General features: G+C 54.7%; 1 protein-coding gene across 4 annotated transcripts in view; it reads left to right on the forward strand.

Moving 5' to 3' along the window:
* RALGDS (ral guanine nucleotide dissociation stimulator) overlaps nucleotides 1–19,527 on the forward strand; it is a gene marked incomplete at its 5' end in the record, with an annotated part of 55,995 nt that overhangs the window by 22,331 nt on the left and 14,137 nt on the right. For 2 of the 4 annotated variants that reach the window (XM_082295196.1, XM_082295198.1), the window contains one exon: nucleotides 9,458–9,583. The exons of 1 other annotated variant lie outside the window; for it this stretch is intronic. In XM_082295196.1, coding sequence (XP_082151322.1) covers nucleotides 9,458–9,583 — 126 coding nt within the window. Of the gene's footprint in view, nucleotides 1–9,403; nucleotides 9,584–19,527 lie in introns of those variants that run through there. One more of the 4 variants, XM_082295195.1, reaches the window with a different exon arrangement.

Below are 19,527 nucleotides of genomic sequence, written 5' to 3' on the forward strand. Positions count from 1 at the left end.
CCTTAATAACCCCTTTCTGCTCATCCTTCTCCCTTTAGGCTCCCGTGTGCACTGCTCTGAGAGTCAGGGGTTTTTCTTTCACCACAGTGCACCCCCAGCACTTCTCCTTCCCATACTGGAAACTGAGAGCAAGTTAGAGGCTGCAACCAAGCGGGGAAGGAGGGGCAATGTGGTTTGTGGCGCCAGAGCCTGGGCTGGCCCAGCAGAGCAGCTGGGAGGCACTTCTGCGGGCTCTGGGGAGAAGAGCTGAGGGCAGGGGAAGCAGGATGGAAGAGCCGTTCCAGCCCTGTGAGGTCTGGCAGTGTCGTGGTCGTGGGTCGGGGAGCCCCTGATCAGGGGGGTCCCGCCTGGGCAGCCCTGGAGCTGTCTGGAGGCAGGAAATGGAGACTAATCCCTCCCCACCCTGCTGTGTGCAGAGCAAGAGGGAATCAAAAGCAACTGAAAATCCCGGATTTCCCTTTCTGTTTGGCAGGGAGAGATTCGGGAAGCACAAGGGAAGAGACGGACGAGTTAAGTGCGTGCAGCTCCACCTTTCCCAGATTCGTCTGCACTCACAGCCCCTGGGGGGAACTGTCCCTCCCAGCCCTCCCCAGTTATTTTGGGGTCAGTCGAAGACCTGGCTGCTGCTGACAGTCCAGCTGCTCACAGAATGGCCCCAGACTCCACCTGAGACCTGCAACACACTTCATTCCCAGGGGCCCTCAAGTGCCAGCGGTGCCCGGCACTCCTGCCCTGGGAAGGAGCTTTGTAGGTGACTCTCAGCCAGGGTTGGGGCAAGGAGGGGGAAAGGGAAGCTCCCCAGGGGTTTGGCTGTTGTGAAAGATGACTCAGTGCATGCCCTGGCTGGGTGGCACCGTCTGTGCCGCCATGTGTTACGCGCCCACATGTCATGGAAACCCTGACACTGCTCTGTGTGGCACGAGTGGCATTGGGTGATGAACCATCGATATGGGTCCAGTGTTCACTGCTGAGGCTGAAAAAGTCGCCCTGCAATGGTGCTGGCAGCTCAGGAAGGGATGGATCAGGCCATGCTCTCTGTGCCATGGGAGGCAAAGATGGGAAAAGCTCCTCAGGGCCTCGCTGCTGCAGAAAGTCTGGATGAGACCCTCACGGAGCAGCTTGTTCCAATCGCTGTCTGCTCCCTGACCCTCCTGCAAGAGCTCAGGTCGTGTTTCCTTGCTGTTTTCCCTGCAGTTAGGGGAGCCAGAAAGAACTTAAAGTCTAATTTCTTACCAAAATAAGGCTAATGCTGCACAGTGTCCCTCTGCCCGCGCCCTCTCTCCCCAGACAACTTCTGAACCCGCTGACCTGCATCACACAGATCTGGCTGAGGGCTCGCGGATAATTAAGTCTATGCAGAGATGATGAAATGAGATGGTTGAGAGGAGGAAAAGAATCTTGTAAATACCCCAAAACATCTGTAGCATGAGTTCATATATTATTAGACACCAGCAAATCCACGTGGGAGATGCTTCTTGCAAACACTTAACCACAAAAACATTTTCATTCTCGATTTGTACATTTTTAGGCACCGAAAACAGTCTCGAGACACAAAACCATAAGAAGTTTCAGTGCTCATGGGATAACCTTTTCATTTTAATAAAACCTGAAATTCTTCAGCACTCAATGTGATTCCCAGGGCCAAGGCTTGAAGGAAAAACAGCATAAATCATGGACTCGAAGGTAAAACATTGGGAGGGTCAGCAGCAGTGTGGCTGGACTCAGCCATGGTGTGACTTGGTGGCACTGCATGAGTTTGTTGATGTTTGTGCCACTGTAACTGAGGGACAAACCTGGCCCTCGGCCACTGGCATACAATATTGTTTGGAAGAACACTGCTCCTCCACACCAAAACCCCCACAACAAAAAGAGTTCTGCTGGCCACGGAGAGAGGCCCTGGAATAACTTCCCCCTCTCAAACAATGCGGAGCGGAAACCTTTTAAAGTGGTAATTACCACAGGGAAAATAATTTTTTTAAACATCCTTTGTCTGAGCACCTAACAATACCTGGGAATACTAAAAGACTTTTCCAATTCTTAATTGACTTTTCAGCCACATCACTGTTTGTTTCATCTCTGCAACAGCTGGCTCAGGGCTGGGCAGTGAAACTTTCCCTTTCCAGCTCTTGCCAGCCCCTTTTCCTGACTCTCACGTGGCCAACACCAGTAAGTGTGTGCTCAGGCTGCTACAGCAGAATGTTTTCATGTCCACTCACTGCGTCCCTGCCCAGCCCATGGTGAATTTGGCCCAAATGACTTGGCAGGGGCCGCGCAGTGTCAGCACCGGGGCGCGCTGGCTGCTGGTCCAGCTGCCAGACGTCTCTCCTGCTGCTGCTCCTCCTGCAGCTCCTCTCCCTCATCCCTGCGGCTGTTCTGGGCCCTCTGGCTCCTCTCTTGGCTGCTCGCTTTCAATCACATCAGCTCTTCACTCTGCTGGAGCCTGGCTCCAAGGTTTCACTCCTCACTTCAGATCAAGTCAGCTTTCCTGCAGCTTCCCGACGCGTCTGGGTTTTGATTTATGCTTTCCCTGACGTTTGTGCGGTCAAAGGAGATACAGGACCTTTGTTGGAACATCCTCTTCACATCCCCTCTTAAGGAGCTTTGTTCCTGTTTAACTGGGTGTCTTATTTTCAGTAACCTCAGTTCTTTATTGGTGTTACTAACGCTCTGTGTGTGGAACACCTTGCTGTTGCTTCGCGTATTCCCATGATCTGGCATGTAAAGTGTTCCACTTTATTCCTGCACTGGGGTAACTCTTCGTACTACGTGTAAATCTGTTTTATTTGCCTACCTGTAGCTCTTCAGATGAGTTCAGCACCTTGCAGCCTGTTTGGCTCCATTTTTAAGCTGGCCTTTGGATATAATTTAATCTTGTGCAAGGTATCAACTCCATGTGCTTCTTCCCTGTGCCTGTGCTGTGGCATCACTTTTCTCTTGGACTTCTCAGCAGCTCCATGGCATCATTCCCTCCCCTCTACGTGTGTCCAGGCACGTCCTTCCAGCAATAGGGGAATGAATGGTGCTGTTCAGGTTCAAGGAGCTGAGTCTGAGCGTGCCGGGGTGGTGACACAGACGCCAACCTGCATTGCTGTCCCCAGGGAGAACGAGCAGTGTGTGGTCAGAGCACGTCCCCAGGTGCTTGGTGATGCCCTGCATGTGCTGTCACCTGGGCAGAGGGCAGGGGGGAGCCTCTCCTGGCCTTCCCTAGCCCAGGAGAGAGCCAGTGGGAATAAAGCTGGAATAAAGCTGCCCTCCTGCTCTCCTGGCTGGAGCATGGGATGTGCAGGCTGGTCCCAGTTCCCTGTCCGTGTGTCTGGCACGGGTGAGGTGGGTGTACCTGTCCCTGCAGCAGCACAGCCCACCTGCACCAGCCAGGAGATTGGGCTGGGATGGGAGCTGAGGAGGAGGAAAAGCCTCGCTGCCAAGCAAAGTTTCTCTGTTATCCACTGGGATTTCTCCATGGATCAGTTGCCAGAGCCTCTCATTTCTGGGATTCTCCTTTTACACGATTCAGCTGAACGTGTCATTCTGGCTGGTTGTTGTCAGTGGAAAATTGTACTGCCTGCCCTTGGACGTGTTTTTGAAAGGTGAGCAGAGCCAGAGCTTTGCTCTGTTCTGGATCCACCCAGGTGGTGGATGTGTGTTTTCAATATAAAATGAAATCTCACTCTTTCATTTAACTTTTCTGGTAGATGAGAAGGGCCGGCTTGATTTCAGAAATGAGTTTCCCTGATCTTCAGGGGCTACACCTATTCCCACCTTTCCTGGAAATTTTTGTGGCTCCATAACCTTTCCCCTCTTTTCCACCAGTGGTTTTCCTTTCCCTGGCTGTTCTGCAGAGAACCAATGCAAGCAAGGATGGAAATTACAATAACGGAGCACCTGGGAGGCTTGAACTCGCCACACACTGATTGCTAAGCAACACAGAGAAATGTTTTTCCTGTTTTCCTTTTGGTTGCAAGCACCTTAGGTGGTATTTGTTAAAAGAGCTGACTGAAACATTCTGGCAGAAAAGGTGATAGGGAGATAAAAGCTGCCTCTAAAGACAAACAGCTCGAGAAATAATAGTCCTTACCAGAGGAGCTCTGGTGTGTCTGCAGCGTGTCAGGCTGCAGCAGCTTAATGCCTGCTGAACTCTGCGCTCCGGGGAGCGCCTGGCTGGCGTGGAGAGCCACGTGGGAGAAGGGAAAACGCTGCAGCTCGGAGCTTTCTCCCAGTGTGGGGATGGTCCCTAACAAAACTCACTGGTGTCTTGTGATCCTCCCGAAACAGCGAGCTCTGGGTGGGCCTTGGTCCCTGCCTCCCCCTGCCAGCAGTGCCCTGCAAAATGCTGTGAGGTCTCTTGGTGCTTTTCACACCTTGGGCCCTGCTGTCTTCGGCTTTCTGGGCACATTTTAATATTACCAGCTGTATCTTGCCTCTTATTTTACTGAGTATTTTCTTCTTTGCTGAGAAGGAATCCAGGTGCCCACCCAAAGTGTGCTGTGGTCACTTCTTTCTGAGAAAATGGCTTCATGTCCCCCCACCCCACGTGTTGTTCTTGTTCTGATGGGCTTTCAGAGGTCAGAAAGCTTAGAAAACACAGATTTGTGTTGTCACTTGCTTTGGACAAGGGCCTGGAGTGACAGAAAAGGGGGAGTGGCTTTAAAATGACAGAGGTTAGATTTAGATTAGAGATTTGGAAGAATTCCCTGTGAGGGTGGAGAGGCCCTGGCACAGGGTGCCTTGAGAAGCTGTGGCTGCCCCATCCCTGGAAGTGTCCAAGGCCAGGTTGGATGGGGCTTGGAGCAACCTGGGATAGTGGAAGGTGTCCCTGCCCGTGGCAGGGGGGTGGAACAGGATGATCTTTAAGGTCCCTTTGAACCCAAACCTGCTGGAATCCAAAAAACCTGTTGGAACCCAACCCAAAAAAGTTCTGTGATTCTACTATGGGCAAGGGGACGGTGTAAGGAGTAGGATGGAGGAGAAATATTCCTGCAAACTCTTGAGTCTCCAAGGCCTGTGGAATAATTGCGTTGCCATTGCTGAGCTCCAGGAGCTGCAGCCTCCACAGGAGATGCCGTAGCCCAGCTGTGCACAGGGGCTGCAGGAAATGAAACACAGAATAGCTGGATGGAGACTTTTAGATCCTGATTGCCCAGGGATTTGCTGTGCTTCCTCTACTAGGAACTGACAGAAATTAGGGGCTTGCCTGGCTGTGTTAATGCTCGGTGTGGAGGAGAGCTGTGCTCCCGAATTAACCCGGCTCCGGATCGGTGGCTGCTCATGGGGAGCTGTGGGGAGCAGAGGTTGCTGGAGAGCCCGAGCCAGCCTTCCTCCCTGAGAGCACCAAGAGTTCACAGTGCCTGATCTGTCAGGAAATGGCCCCAAAAAAGGCCCAAAACCTGGAGGCAGAGTGATCCAGCTGCCCTGGATCTGAAATACTCAGCAGAGAATCTCCTAAAATCCATGCCTGCTGTAAGCTGTGGCAAGTGGTGGGTGGCTCGTGCCTAAAATCTGGTTAAATCAGGGCATTGATCATGCTGCAAGAGAGAGCTGGGTCTGTGAGGGCTGGCTGAGATCAGTTGGCCCCCAAATTTGGGGAGCAGTTGCTGCAATCTGACATCTCTGTCCAGATTGTATGAACGGAGAGCAGTGACATCGTTTTCCCTTCTTGCACAAGCTTTTCCCCTCGTCCTGAAGTGGAAGAGATAGTACTGGTTGTTTATCATTGTATTATTATTATTATTATTATTATTATTTAGTATAAAATTCCAGCTGAGCCTGGGCAGTGAAAATGGAAGTCTTTTCCAATTAAAATTAGAATGCCCAAAGAGTTTTGATCTAGCTCGTAATGCCTAACCTTTAGTTATTACTTCTTGTAAATACAGAGCACTTTTCCTCTAAAACACCTTAAAAACAGCAAGAAAAAGGGCTTCCCCAGCTGCACAATAGAAGGAAGTGCTATGGGCTCCATGTTAGAGCCCGACACGGACGCGCCTTGTGAGCTGGTGCCAGAGCTTGGGACAGAGGCCGGATAATGTTGCAACTCCCACATAAAGCAGGCCAGTTCCCCTCAGAGGCTGCTGGTTTGGCTCCTTGGTTCCCTCTCTGGTCCAACAGCGAAAGCTGGAGGTGTGTGATGCTCCAGAGGGGCTCAGCTAGAGGTGGTGAGGGTGATTCCTGGCTTCTCTGCTCGGGGCTGAGATCAGCTGCTTGCAGCTCTTGGCATCGGTCCTGCTGTAGTTTCACTGAGGCTCAAAGGGAATACGGGTTTGTCCGGGTGGTGGCAGTGCCCTGGGGGCGGTGGCAGGAGCGCTGGGGTGTTCGCAGGCAGCTGATGCCACGCAGGAGCAACCCCTGTGGAAGTGTTTGTGAGCCATGCTTTGGGGTGGGCAGCCCCGCTTGATAGAAAAAAACCCCACAGCAACACTGAGCACAGGAACTGGGTCACTGTGAGTTTTGCCCTGTAGGAAACACGCTGGAAAGCCCTGCTCAGCAGCAGAGCAGGGAGATGAAAGCAAAGGAGGGCTGGAGGATGGAGCTGAGGGAATTCTCAGACACCACAAGCCTGGATGTGCCAGGGAGAGACAACTCAGGGTCCAGGCTGAGCCCAGTTATTAACTGAGGTCTGAATCTGCAGGTCCTGCAGGTCCTGACCATAACAGATGGAGACCCAAATTGATTCCAAAACCAGAAACTGGCTTAGAGTTTCCAAAAGCCTCTCTGTGTTACCCTCTCCACATTATTGACCATGCAAGAGACTGCGGCAGAGGAGCAGAGCTGCTCTGCTGTTGGCCATGTGGGTTTGTATTTATCCAGCCAAGAGCTGATTTCAGAGTGGTGGAAGGACACAAACTGATGGATTTCTCGCAGCACCCAGTTCCTGGGCCTGCCAGAGTCGATGGGACATTTACAGATGACATCAAAAAGCTCAGTGTGTTGTGAAAAGCTTTTCGCTGGGTTTGCCAAGTGCAAATTGATAGTGTATTTTTTTAATGAGTCACTCAAGCATTGATCGTTTTCTTAAATCCCTGAAGTCACGTGCATGTCAATTAATTGCATTTTGCAACAATTTCTAGACCTTCAAGTGTGCCGGGGGGGGGGGGAACCTGAGAGTGTGATCCTGCCTATTCCCGTTCAGCTGTGGGCTTAGAGGCAAATAAGAAGCCCTGAGAAGTTATTTGTTTTGAATCTCATGATTTTGAAGAGCCTTGCCCCTGATGGCTGAGTGTTTGGGGTTAGCTACACAGAGCAAACATCCTGAACTTGGGCTCCTGACCCTGCTTTGAGTGTTTTGCTTTTCAGACCCAGAAGGTTCCCAAGAGAGGAGAAAGGAAACTGACTGGCTATTTTTAAACCCTTGCAGTTGCCTTCCTGCCTTATATTATTTATTATCCATTATCAGAAGTGTTTTTCCCCTGAAACCATCTTTAGTGGTCAACCGAGGGACGGTGAAAATTGCCCATCAAACAGAGCTGCATCTTTCTGCAGAGGTCAGACGAAGCTGGAGGCTCTGGGAGGGCTTTGCCAGCTGAAAATGAGTGGTGCCGTTGTTTGTTGTGTGCACTCGAGCGGTGCCAAGCGATTCCAGGGGTGGGCTGTGATTACTCTGCCCTAAGACTCAAACATGAAGCAAAGCAGAGCCTCCCTCCCAAAGACTTCACAGCACAGAGAGGCAACACTGATTTCTGCTGGAAAACCTGTCCCTGGCTCTGATTTTGGCATGTCCTGAGCCAAGTGATGCACGCCACTGAGTTTCACAGCACATCTTGCAGTGTCATGTGGTTCCTTCATGACTTGTCAGTGGGGCTGGTGACACCTCTGCACGGAGCATCACCGCATCCTTCTGCAGTGGAGAGAGCTCCTGGTGCTGCAGGGTGACCTGGGCAGGGGTCAGGGCTGGATCCCTGTGCCTGGGCAGGCTCAAAATGTGTATTGCCCCCAGAGGTGTGGGGCTGCCATGGGCAGTGCAAGGCCCTGCTGCTGGGCTGGGTCCCCTTTCCCAGGGTGTCCAGGAAGTCCCCTTTGACCTCTTTGGCTCCAGATAAAGCAGGACAATAGCCCACATTGTCCTGGCTCATCCTTCTGCCTGGTAAACTTTCCAGTTTGAAGCCTATCACAGCCTGGCAGCTTTGTTAATCCCTTTCTGCCTGGGCAGGAGCTGCTGGTGCCCTGGGCAGAGCTGGACGTGTGAGCGAGCCTTGGCTCCACGTCCTCACTGGAAATAAAGCTGTGGGGCTGGAAGGCCCTGGGAGGATGGTGTTATTTCAGCTGCAGAGGGAGCTGAGGCATGAAAGTCCAGGTTTTGGTGGTGTCAGCAGCAACTGCCCGGAGCCTGTGATGCAGTTTCTCAGCAGTGTGTGAGGAGGGAAGGGGAAGAGCAGGGGAGGGCTGGAGCATGCTGTGCTCAGCGCAGGGAGCTGATGAATGGCAAACAGTTTTGCCCGTTTCTCTCTGCCTCTGAAAACAAAATTATCTTGCAGGGGTTCTCTAAAGTGGGATCTGCAGCCCCGCTATCCCCCAGGCTCATTTTGCTTTCCAGAGTCCCTGCTGGGCCGAGAGCAGATGCCCTGGTCGCCAATCCCCGCTTTGCCTATGCACGGGGGGCCTGGCACTGACTCACTGTGGGTCACATCACCTCCCAGGGGACCCTGCCTGCTGCCCCCGCAGCGCCGTGACCGTGTCACGCCATAAAGCCCAGCTGCGGCCAGCGAGGGGCTGGGCAGTGTCCTGAGCACTGCTGGTGGGGGCTGAGCTCATGGGCTGAGATAATGCTCAGATGAAAACAAGTGCTGATGATACTCGCAGTTAACACTTTTTCTTTGGCTAGCGATGTGTGAGCCCCAGGTGCTTCGTGAGCACCTGGTGACACAAAGATCCTCTCCCAGAGCCCTTGTCACCGGTGTGACTTTGCTCCCTCCCACCAACGGTGACACCCCGGTGTTTCCCCCGCCCAGCTGGGGCTCCGGCCACCCCCGCCCGCCCCACCCCGCAGCCCCCCGAGCATCCTCCTCCTGCCCGCCGCCCCTTTTTGTGGCCTCGGGGCTTTTCACGCCTCCCGTGTCCCCGTCCCCCCCTCCCCGAGGGGGCCGAGCCGCGCCGGGCCGGCCCCCGGGGGCGGGCGGAGGCTGCGGGAGGAAATCCAGTGCCTGGTTTACAGCCTCGCCGGCTCCGTCCCGGCCCCGCCGTGACATCAGGCCGCTCTTTCTGCGCGGGGGCGGCTGCGGGCTCCCAGTGCCTGCCCCGCTGCTGCGGGCGCTCCCGCACCGCTCCGCACCGCTCCGCACCGCTCCGCCGCGGCTCTCCCGGCGCGCTGCCCCCGGGCATCCCCTCCACGTCCCCGCTGCGGCTCCCCGGGCAGCCGGGGGGGCTGGCGGGGCCGGCGGCGGGTTGCGGGGCCGGGGATGCGGCGGCCCCGCCGATGGTGAGCCGCCGCCGGGCCCCGCCGCACCATGTCCCCGCCGGCCCCGAGAGGATGTTCGAGGGCTGCCGGCGGGCGCGGAGCCTCTGGGGCGGCGTCAGGCTGGAGGTGGCCGGCGAGAGCAGCCCCGTGGTGCTGCACAGCTTCACGCAGCTCGACCCCGACCTGCCGCCGCTGGAGGTGAGTGCGGGGTGCGGGGGATGCGGCGCCGCTGCTGCGCGGGGTTTGGGGGCGGCTGAGCGCGGGGCGGGCCCCGGTGCGCACCCCTGGCTGGTTTGGGGGGCTCTGCCTTGCTGGCAGCGTGGGTAGGGCTGGCCCGGAGTTTGTGGGCAGGCTGCTAACCCGCGGAGCGTTTCGCGGAATTCTGGTACGTAGAATCACAGAGTGGTTTCGGTTCGAAGGGACCGTAAAGCTCATCTTTCCGCACCCTCTGCCACGAGCCTTCCACTGTCCCAGGTTGCTCCAAGCACCGTCCAGCCTGGCCTGGAACGCTTCCAGGGATGGGGCAGCCACAGCTTCTCTGGGCAACCTGTGGCAGGGCCTCTCCACCCTCACAGAGAAGAATTTCTTCCAAATATCTAATCTAAATCTACCCTCCTTCAGCTTAAAGCCATTTCCCATTGTCCTATCACTCCATGCCCTTGCAAAAGTCCCTCTCCAGACTTCTTGTAGGCCCCCTTTGGTACTTTAGGTGTTTCATTTTATTGAATAAATGGGTACCCCTGCTTGGCTTTTTTTGCTGGGAGTTCCTGTGCCCCGGGGACTGGCAGGCAGCTGCCAGGCTCTGTTGGGAGAAACCAGATGCTCTCCCTCCAGGCACCCAGGGAAAGGGGCAGGTTGTTAAAACTTCAGGCTTTTAATATTTCATTTGAGACTTTGGCTGCAGGAGGCTGGAGTCTGCTCAGATCTGAGCTGCTCGTAAAGGCTTCAGGTTTGTCCAAACCACAAAAGTGTCCTCTGGGAAGGTTACGGGCATTGGGAGGACTTTCCTGGAGGATACAAAATATTTGTGCTTGTTTGGATTCCACCTCGGGTGGTTCGAAGTCAGGCTGGTCCCAGCGAGGCCCGAGCATTTTGTTGATGGCAGTTGCATGTGGAGGCACCCGAAATAATCTGAGTCAGAGCTGGGCCTTTTATCTTAGTAATGGGTGATCGTCATCGGTGTGGTGGGAGTGTCACTGATTGGGAGCAAACGGTGTGTCAGGAGAAGCTAAGCGGGAGGAAGGTTTTGCTGTTCAGAAGTCGCAGCCCTGGCGGTGCAGGGGTTAACAGCAGCGAGGGTCAGCAAGTCTGGCTTTGCTGGGATTTAGAGCCAGCTGCAGATGTGCTGCTCTGGATGCTTCCCGCTGGAACGGGGGCGGTGGAGGGGGGGAATCACCACTAAAGCCTCTTTAGTTACTGTGCAGATATCCGCTGAGGGCAGCCAGTGCTTCGGGGAGGGCAATGGCTCCTTCTCCCAGTGCCAAACGATCAGCCCCACAACCTGTGATGGAAAGTCTTGGTCAGCCACGGACAGGAAGGGATGAGCTCAGGCTCCGGCTGTACCGGTTCACCTCTGGCCTGGTGGCAGCGGCTCATCAGCTCTGCAGAGTTCATGAAAGCTCCATCCAGCTTGTTTTCCCCCTTCTCCCCTCCCTGCTCCTCTCTCCTGGGGGTGGGCGTACTGACAGGGTTTGGAGTACATCATCTGGTTCGTGTTATGCCTGGCAGGAAGTCCAGCCTCGCCGGCCCGCGGCGCTCCAGGAGGCTGAGGGGCCGCACTTTTGGCAGGGAGAGCAAGAGAGGGGGAGGAGAAGAGGGGGTGATGCAGCGTGTGCGCCTCTCATCCCAGGGGAGAGCCTGCCTGGCATGTGTGAGCCCCAATGTACCCCGGCTGGAGGCGGCTCCGGAGTTCAGGAGAGGCTTTGCAGCATCTGGGGCGATGCGACTGCGAGGGAAAAGTGACGGGGCTGAGGGAGGCTTTGCGTGGCCCCCGCTGGCACTGAGCAAAGCCCTGCTCACCTGAGCGTGGCACGGGCACAGCTGCCAGCCAGAGCTCCTCCCGAGCTGTCTTTGCCCACGTTTCTGTGCTGGGCTGTACGTGGCTCTGTGCTGTGGAACGGTCAGAGCACTGCCCCAGCATCCGCTCGCTTGAGCTTTCCTCCCAGTCCTGAACAGATAAATTCCTCCTTTTTTTTTCCCGTTTGCAAGTGATGGCGAGAAAATGGGCATCCCAGAGGGGTGCATGGTGACCCATGGCCTCCCGAGCAGCTTTGGGACGCACAGGGTGTTCAGTGCACGGCTGGGGAAAGGAAAAAATGTGTCACTGTTGTGACAACTGTGGTGGCCTGGTGGGGTTGTAATCCTCAGGCAGAGTTGTAGATGCACACTGAGAGGAGAAGGCAGATTATTTGAACAAGAACCCCCAGAGACCATCAGTGTTTTGCTGAGTCCCAGTGACAGTCCCCAGGTCCATGGTGGGACCTCTGTCACCTCTGCCAAAGGGAGCTGTGCTGGGTTTTGGCAGAGCTGTGGCAGCTCGTGGGTGGATAGTCTGGTCCCACAGGGAATAGAGGAGCCCTGGAAAGCTGCTGGGCAGGCTGCAGGGAATGTGGCTCGATCTCTGGTCCTCACTCAGCCCCCAGGGATGGCAGCAGGGAAGACTTTGCCTGTATCCCACAGCAACGGTATCGATCACCAGGCATCACTCGGAGGCCTCCTGGCCGTGTGAGCCAAGTGTTCTCACCGTGATTTTAACCACAGGGGATGGAAAATTTAAACTGACTGTCTCAAGTGGGGGATTGACAGAGCAGCTTTGCAGACCTTTTGCTTTGACCTTTTCGGTTCCAATCCATTCCATATCAGCAGTGAGTGTCAATCCTTCCAGTCCAGCAGGGGCCACAGAGTGAATTTCCTGGCCCTCCTGGTCCTGCTGGCCAGGAATGGCCTAAAACACCACTGCAGATGACACAGACTGAAACTTTCATGAAGCTGATGTTGCTGAACCTCTGACAAGGCTGGGCCGACGCTTATAAAAGAAGCCCATGTCCTTGCTATTCTGGCTCTGTTTGTTTTCTGAACAATTAGGAGATTTTCAGTTGCTAAATGCATCCTTGAAAACTTGAATTGCTCAGTCCAGACGTCGTGGAGGTCAGTGCTTGTTCTTTACAGCTGGGAGGGAGGGGCAAAGACATCTCTTAAAAGCCATTTTCTTTTCACTTCCCATGGTGCCTTTGGAATAAGATCCTTTTCTCCCAGCCTGTTCTCCTCCCCCAGGCACAACCTGATATGTCCCTTGCAATTTGCCAGATGAACATCATCTGTTGGTATTTCTTGGATGAGGACCTACCTTCTGGCTCCCTTCCAGAGAGGTTTGGAGCCGCTGGTGAGGCCTGGAGCAGACTGGGATGCTGATTGCTGGTGGCTGATGCAGGGTGGGAATAACAGAGATGGGAGGGATTTTTTTAATTATCATTTGATATGGTTAGAGAGCAGTTGGGGAGAAGCTTCTAAATGTGCTTGTGTAATAATTGTTTTACTCAGAGGCTGCTGTGCCATGTTTCCATAGGGGTGGGAATCCCCATACTGGGATCTTGCTGAGGTTTTAGTGGATTTAGTACCAGACTGGCAGCCCTGGAAACTGAAATCTTTGTTTGTTCACAGGCTGAACAGGCAAACCACCCCCCAGGCCACCCCTGTGCTTCAGCATGGCTCAGCTTCACCCCCCCTGCTGCCCCAGATCACACTAATGCTCCACTGCAGCCTCTTTTTTTATGGCTCTCAGGGTGGCATCACCAGGCAGGGGCAAGGAAATGCAGTCTTGGAGTATTTCCCCACTTCCCTGTGCCTGGGTTTGGAGTGTGATGAGCAAAAGGAGCATCAGCCAGCTGAGCCTGCAGGGATGGGTCTCGTTTAGCTGGCACCCACCACTCTTTGGGATCTGGGGGGGCTGGCTGTGCCCATCCCACACTTAGGGCTAGAGCATGACCTGTTTTTAGAGCCACCTGAGTTGGTCTGGCCATAGGAAGGGCTTCAACCACCAGCAGCTCCTCCATCTCCCTTCCCAGCTCTCCAATCAGCCACTGTGTTCCCTGAGGGGAGTGTAATTGAAGGAGGAAAGAGCTTATTTAGGTCGCTCTAGACCATGTTTAAAGGCTGAGTATGCCCTGCTCACACTTTCTCTAACGCCTTATCTCCAGAGCTGCCTAATGACTGGCTTTCAAACGGACATGCTCCTTTTATTTAAATAAATCCTTGCAGCAGGGCGGTCTCAGTTCTCAAATATTTCTTCATCTCCCACGGACTCAGCAAGAGGGGGGAAAAAAATGTGGTTGCTAGGGAGCAGAATTTGGATACAAAGCTGGCTGAGCTGCTGGCGGGGGGCCCGAGGGGCTCCAGCACGGCTCATGGCGAGTCAGGGTTTGTGCATTGCTGTGGTGGGATGGCACCTGCGGGGTCTGGGTGAGGAGGATCAGGGTTTGAAACATTCCTTGGGCCTTGGGAGAAAGAGTTGAGTTGTGGGACTCACTCCTTTTACAGGTTAAAGTGTTCATCCCGTGCTGTTTGTGTGGGTTAGATCCCACAGCAGCATCCATGGCTGGTCCCAAATGTGTGTCTGTTGTTCCAGAGGTCTGTGGGACCTTCGATTTGCAGAGAGAAGCATGTGTATGCTGAAAGGTGATGCTGGCAGTGGGGTTTGGTGCCCAGGAAGATCTGTTAAGCACCATGCTGAAGCTGTGTGGCAGCCTCTGGCCGGAGCATTCCTGGGAGCACCAGCAGCAGGGGAAGGACTGGGGTGTTTGGATACTCCAGTTACCAGTTTGTGTCATTGCCCAGGTGGGGACTCACCTGCACGTCACAGCAGCCCCAGCCCTCTCACAGAGCCCCAATAACGATGCATTTGGACTTTGCTCCTGAGTCATTAGGGAAAGGGAGCGCTGAGCTCGGGCACGGAGCACTAATCCCAGTAATCCCAGTAATCGCAGCCGCTCCTCGGGCTGGCAGGTTGGCTGCCCGGAGAGTCACGGGGAGGGGGTCGGAGCAGGGGCAGAGCTGCAAGGGCTGCTCTGGGCACTCGGGTTAGCACAGGGGCTTTGCAGAAGGCCTTTTGTGGATGGGCCTTTTGTTCCTTAACACCTGGGAACAGCTCTGCCAGAGGTGTCAGGAAAGTCCTTCCCTCATTCTCAGCATGCGGTGGCGTGGGCTGTGTTGGGCAAACGCTGCTCTCCTCCGGTGCAGTGAAGTGGTGACTCTGCAGCTCCTCCAGCCTCGTCCCTCTCACCTGGTTTTGGTTTGTTTTTGTGATGTTATGCAAATCACCTCTCCGGTTTTCGGTTACGTACCCGCGGCTGTGTTGGCGCGCGTTCTCCTGGGGTAGCACTTTTACATTAGATAACGCCGAGTTCCCTCTACCTGAGGGTCAGGAGTTATGTGACAGCGAAGTGTCAGTGGAGATTAAGCACACGCAGAGGCTCCTGGCGTGGCCTGTTTGTCTGGGCTGGCTCCACAGCGGTTTGTTTTCATTACACCGCTGGTATTTGGATGAGCTCTGCTGTCAGAAACATGCTGGGACGGGAAAGGGCGGCTTCCCTCCGCACGTGGGGCGCTGGGGGCCGGTGGGAGCAGCTGCCTGGGGAGCCCCGGGCTCAGCAGAGGCAGGATGGGGATGGCTCTGGCTGCAAGGCACCAGCCGAGTCCTCAGAGCTGATGGGAGCAAAAAAAGTTGGTCGAACTTGCAAACAGAGCAGATTGGAGAGGAAACTCATCGGAGGCAACTTCATCTGGAATGCTGAGGCATTATTTTTAGAGCGGCTTTGCTTTCTGCTAACCACACTCCAGCAGCTGAGCTGAGGGCTTGTGTGGAAACCTGGTTTGCCAAGGGCTCGCTACCCGTCTTACCAGAACTTCTTTTCATGTGATGGAGCAAAACCATGCACCCTTTCCCTGCTCTTTGCAGTGGTTGGGTCTCCATGGAGACTCTCAAGCTGAGAGCCAGCCCCATGCTCCTGCCCCAGCCAGAGTGTGTTTGTGAAATCATGTGTTTGGGTGCACCTCTAGGAGTTGGAACTAACTTCAGGAAACCAGGGTTTAGCCAAGCTGGGCAAAGCAAAGCACCTTGCTGTGGGAAATCAGTAAGGATGCTGGAGCACCACCTTCATGTGGCTGGGGGGTTCAGGACCTTATCTTCCAGTTTAGGTTGAAACCCCGGGGATTTTGTTCAGACACCTGCCTAAAAGGCTCAGTTGGTGGCCTGCTGCTGGCAAGGTCTGGCTCTGTGCACCAGAGCAACAGCAGAGCCCGGGAGCTGAGGGATGTGTGCTGGGGCTGCTGGTGTCACCCCCAACCCTCCCCTGCCGTGACCCCAACGATCACTGCAGGCTGTCCAGAGCAAGGCTGATGCTCGGGTTGGTTTATCACCTTAAAGCAGCCCAGCTTTCCTCCAAATGCTGCTATTTGTTTGCTTCTGATGATATTTTTAATGGCTATTTGGTCCCAGCTGCAGTTCTGCTGATCAGGAGCCCTGTGCTGAGCAATGCGTTGCTGGTGCCCGTTGCTGGTGACAGTCACTGGGATTACTGGATTTCTAGACAATGTGGTTTACTCGATTCAGTCCCGGTTGCAACAGTGAGAACTGGCAGGATGATGGGACAGGCCTGGCTGGTTCTTCCCTCGCAGTGCTGGGGGTGACTCAGAGCGTAGCTATGGCTCACACCAGAGTTGTAACAAACACTTATTCCCTGAGGTGCTTCTTGGGGGGGGGGGGGGGTATTCCACAAACTCCATCTCTCCCAGTCCTCAGTCCCATGGATTTTGGCGTGTTCCTCAGCAAAACTCAGCTCTGGGAGGATGGGGCTCTTTGAGGCTTGACCTGTCTTAGTCCAGGCAATGTCAAAGGAAAGGAGTCGGGGAAGGAAGGTGGGCACCTCTGCCCCTCCACACTGATACTGCCTCATGGTCATTGTGCACCTCAGCTTTTTGGGTATCCCAGCGTGTGTCCCCCAAAGCAATTTTATTAAATGGGAGGGCAAGCTGCAGGAATGCTCACCTGTGGCTGTAATCCCAGGGGATGAACGGGGCAGGGTGGCAGGAACACATGAGTTGGGGTGGGAACATGCCTGTACTGGCTCACCAAGGTGCCATGGCCAGGAGGAACAGGCACCTGTGTGGTGTTTTAGCTGCTCTGACATGGCCCGTGGCCAAATCCGCGCCTACATTGCAGGGCTGAGGGTCTGGGGAGGGAATTCGTGCCCCCAGCCTGGGCACCCACATTCCTTTGTGCCACAGGCTCTGGCACACCCAGCGCTTAGGGCAGGACCAGGGGCCAAACCTCACTGCTGAGGCTCCCAGTGTGTGTGTTCAGACACTTGACAACAGCGGGATTTTTATCCTTTTCCAGTTGTTTTCTCCCCAGAGGTGCCAGTTAATCATAAAATCTCACTTGCTTCAGCTGTGGAAATCACCCAGAACAGGCAGAGCATCCCGATCGCAGCCCCCCCCCGGGTGTCTGCTTGTTGACACCTGCTCAGGTAGCACCTCCTGCCTTGTTGACACCTATTTAAGTAATGCTGCCAAGGTGAGATTTTGTTGATTGCAAAGCAGAAGTGCTCGCTCCTGCCTCTTCCACCTTCCCACGGGCGCCGCGGGGAGGGGAACAAGTAGCGGGATATCCTTCAAGGGGAGAATCTCTGCGGAGCGAAGGGCACGGCCTGAGACCCGCAGCTGGGATGTGCTGGGACACGCTGGGGCTGCGGGTGTCAGGAGGAGGCTGGGACGAGCCAGGCTGATCCCGGGAAGCACATGGCAGCAGCAAATGGAGGAGCCGCGCGTCATCCCGGCCGGGGTGGGAGCTGGGCGCGGGGGGCACGACCGGAGAACAAAGCCTCGCATTTATTCCTGCCGTCCTTTCACCGTCAGCCCCTCTCTGCCTCCCTGCACTGGATTGTTCCTGCATTTTCTCTGCTTCAGCTGTTTACTGGGTCACCCTGGTGCAGACACGCACACAAAGAGCGAGCCATCGCCGAGCCTGTCCCTGTGCCACCGGCACTGCGAGCCCCTCTGCGGCCCCAGGAGCACAGTGGTGCCATTGATCCGGCTGGCAGAGCGTGCCCGGGGCCAGGCCGGGCTGGGGGTGTGCGGAGCCCCCTGGGCATCCTCCTCTGCACAGGCTGTGGCGATGGGATTTGAAGGAGGGGGCCCCAAAAGGTCTGGGCTTGTCAGCTTTGCCCACGTTCATTCCCCCACCAGGTTTGGTGGAGGGAATGTCAGCTGACGTAAGGCGGAGTAAACACATGGGTGGACACATTTATTTCACGAGGGCTTATTTTGGTTCAGCTTATCTGAGCTAAGGATGTGTCTCAGCTAAATCGAAATTAACCTTGTTCAAATGGAAACGGAGGGGAGAGGTGCAGTTTCTGTCAGCCAGAGTGTGGCCAGGCAAGGCTGTGGCTCTTGGACAGCCCCCAGCCTGGCCACCCCAATATGTGCACCTTCAAAATTCCAGGGAGATGGGACGTTGCCATCTTCTCCCCTCTGCAAGCTGCAGCAGCGGGTTACTGCACAGACATTTACAGCTTAACCAGGCTGCTTGGGAATGGTGTGTGGTGAAACTCACTGGGAATGTCAGTGTGGGGCCAGTGGGATGGTTCAGCATGGTATGGGGGGCTGAAAGCCTCCTCCTGGGGCTGGCCTGGTGTTTTACACCTGGCAGTTACTGCAGTTGTGATCTTTGCTTTGCCCTTTCTGCACATCCCACCTTGCTTGTGCCGCAGGTGTGTGCCCAGGTGAGCATTCATTCATGCAGGACATGGACATGCCAGGGCAAGGGGCAGGTTTGACAAAAGGAGCTGATTTTATTGCAGCTGATACTTCCTAAAATTAATTATTTTGCTGTCTGAGAGCTGGAGAATATGCAAGGTTTTGTGTCTCTGGGAATGTAGAGACTTTTGTGAAGATGAAGTCACTTGCAGGTGCTGATCCATGCAAGGTCTGTGTGTCCTGGTGAACATGTGTGAAGACAGAATTGACATTTTAGGTGTGACCATTCCAATCAGTTTCAAGGAACGTCAGCTCCAAGTGCCAACTTCATCTCCATCCCTTTCCCAATACACCTGGCAGCTCTTGCTGCAGCAGCAGTAACACATGTGGTGCACCAGGGCCCTGTTTCAGAGGTGGAATCGATAGAGTAGCATTAGGTCAGGTAGGCTGGAACTCTTCAGGACGACCCCTCATGTTTTAATTCACATTTGAACAAGCCACTGGGGAGCTGTCATGTTGCATGTGACTTCCAGGTGCTACTGTACACTCAGAGAAAAAAAATCAGTTTTTGAACTTGTTCCCATTACGGTTTTTTGCAGATTTTTCTGTTCCATCTCGGTAAAATGCAAACCTTTTGCTCTGAGCTGAAATGACTTGGGATGAGACGCTCGATCTTTATTTAACCTCGCAGAGCAGTATCTATGTTAATTTTTTATACACCGTTTTTCGCCAGCCGTGTCGTTCTGGTTTCACTTCCAGTAACGCCCCGGGGCTGTGGGCGAGTCGTGGCGGAGCAGTTGCTCTGTGAGCGAGGGCTGCGTCCCTCTGCTCCGAGCCTGCCCTGCGGAGGCGTCGGCTCTGGGCTGGGATGCTGCCGGGGCCATCGTGAGCACAGGGCTCAGGGCTGTGGAGCAAGAGCTAGATCTGCTGTGTCGGCGGGATCTTTTTTTCCATCGACTTAGAGAGGAAGCAAAACCTGCTGCACTCAGTTTTCTTGGAACAGCCTGCAAGGGGAGCCATCCCAGCACGTCCCCTGGCAGGGGACACAAGGGTGTCCTGCTCCAGTGGTGTTTTCAGATGGGATACAAATGGCTGGTGGTCATCTCTACTCCTGGGGGGGGGGGGGGAAACACGGAGTTTGCAGTTAATCAGTCATCCCTGTTGTGGCTGGAGTTTGCTTTTCCCTGGGGAGTCCCCTGTCAGGCTGATCCCCCAGCACCTGCATCCCCCTCTGGGGTCTGATCCTGCCCCTTGAAGGCTGGGGATGGAGTGGACGTGCAGAGTCTTTGAGTTCTAAACCCTAAAAAGAGCAAAAAAAGTCTCTCCAGGTGGGAAGGCTCTTAGTTTTCTTTAAAAGCAAACCAGGAGCAAATGGGGGAGGAATCCTGTGA

This window comes from Coloeus monedula (assembly GCF_965178545.1).
Source record: "Coloeus monedula genome assembly, chromosome: 21".
Classification (NCBI taxonomy): domain Eukaryota; kingdom Metazoa; phylum Chordata; class Aves; order Passeriformes; family Corvidae; genus Coloeus; species Coloeus monedula.